The 1,110-nt window shown below is 64.5% G+C and overlaps 1 protein-coding gene across 1 annotated transcript in view; it reads right to left on the reverse strand.

Annotated features, from left to right (window-relative positions):
- The window catches only part of FGFR4 (fibroblast growth factor receptor 4), a 28,475-nt gene that overhangs the window by 24,340 nt on the left and 3,025 nt on the right, over window positions 1-1,110 (reverse strand). The window contains exons 2-4 of the mRNA XM_035897125.1: window positions 553-896; window positions 356-445; window positions 19-185 (exon numbers count right to left, since the gene is read on the reverse strand). Coding sequence (XP_035753018.1) covers window positions 19-185; window positions 356-445; window positions 553-896 — 601 coding nt within the window. The remainder of the gene's footprint in view (window positions 1-18; window positions 186-355; window positions 446-552; window positions 897-1,110) is intronic.

The following is a 1,110-nucleotide window of genomic DNA, read 5'->3' on the forward strand; positions in this document are numbered from 1 at the left end:
GGGGGCCCTGGCCCTTACCCGGATGCCCCCGATGCGGTGCTCCCCCCGGAACTCGCGCCCATTCTTGAACCAGCGGATGCTGGGGCTGGGGCTGCCCGAGGCCGGGCAGCGAAACTTCACTGTGTTCCCTGCGGGGACTGCATACAGCTTCTTGTCCATCCGGTGAGGGTGAGTCCAGTAAGGAGCTGGGAAGACACGGGATATACAGTGGGAGGGGGCCAAGGGGCAGCATGGCGGAGCTGCTCCCAGCCGCTCATGCTGTGAGCAGGAGGCAGCAGTGCCCCATTCGAGGCCCTGTCCCAAACAGCTCCTGGACCTGCCCCAGCTGCCCCCTCCTGCCCAGGGCGGCACTGACCTCTGTGCATGTAGACGGGCTCCTCATTTCGGTCTCTGTGAGGACCGTCCCCATCACTGTCTTCATCGTCATCACCTGATGCCAATGAGTCTGCAAAGGAAGATGGGTTGAGAGGGATATCCCTGCCTGCAGGGCTGGGCGCGCAGCGGCTGCCTTGCTGCCCCCGGGGGGGAGCTGGGTGCTGCTGGGGCTCCTACCCACGACGGAGATGGTGAAGTTGCGCAGGATCTCCCCGGTCCCCTGTGCCTGGCACACATAGAGCCCTGAGTCCTCATAGGTGACCTCCGAGATCTCCAGCAGGCTCTGCCGGAGACGGATACGACCCCCTGGGACAAGTGGCCGGGACTCCTTGTACCAGACCACACTGGCACTGCTCTGGTTGGCGTCACAGTACAGTTTCAACGCGTTGCCCAGGTCCAGCAGTAGATGTTCCTCTTCCGACTCCAGCAGCGGGCTCTCGAACAGCTCTGGAGAGATGCTGTGAGTGCCCGGCCCCGTGCTCACCCCTCCCCAATGGCAGGACTCCACCACACACCCACCCCTGGGCAGAGAGCATGTGGTGTGGCACAGCCCAGTGCCCAGCTCTGCTGCCCTGGAGGCAGGTGAGGACTGGACTATGCCCTGGGGCGCAAGGACCTAGCTTCCCCAGCAGTGTGTCCCTGTCCAAGGCCACACATGCCACCGTCCTTCCGCAGTGGCCACTCCCCGCAGTGCAGGGTGCCCGAGCCTGTCCTGCCTCACCGAACATGGGCACC

Source organism: Egretta garzetta, unplaced genomic scaffold, assembly GCF_000687185.1.
Source record: "Egretta garzetta isolate BGI_Z169 unplaced genomic scaffold, ASM68718v1 scaffold1257, whole genome shotgun sequence".
In the NCBI taxonomy this organism is placed as follows: Eukaryota; Metazoa; Chordata; class Aves; order Pelecaniformes; family Ardeidae; genus Egretta; species Egretta garzetta.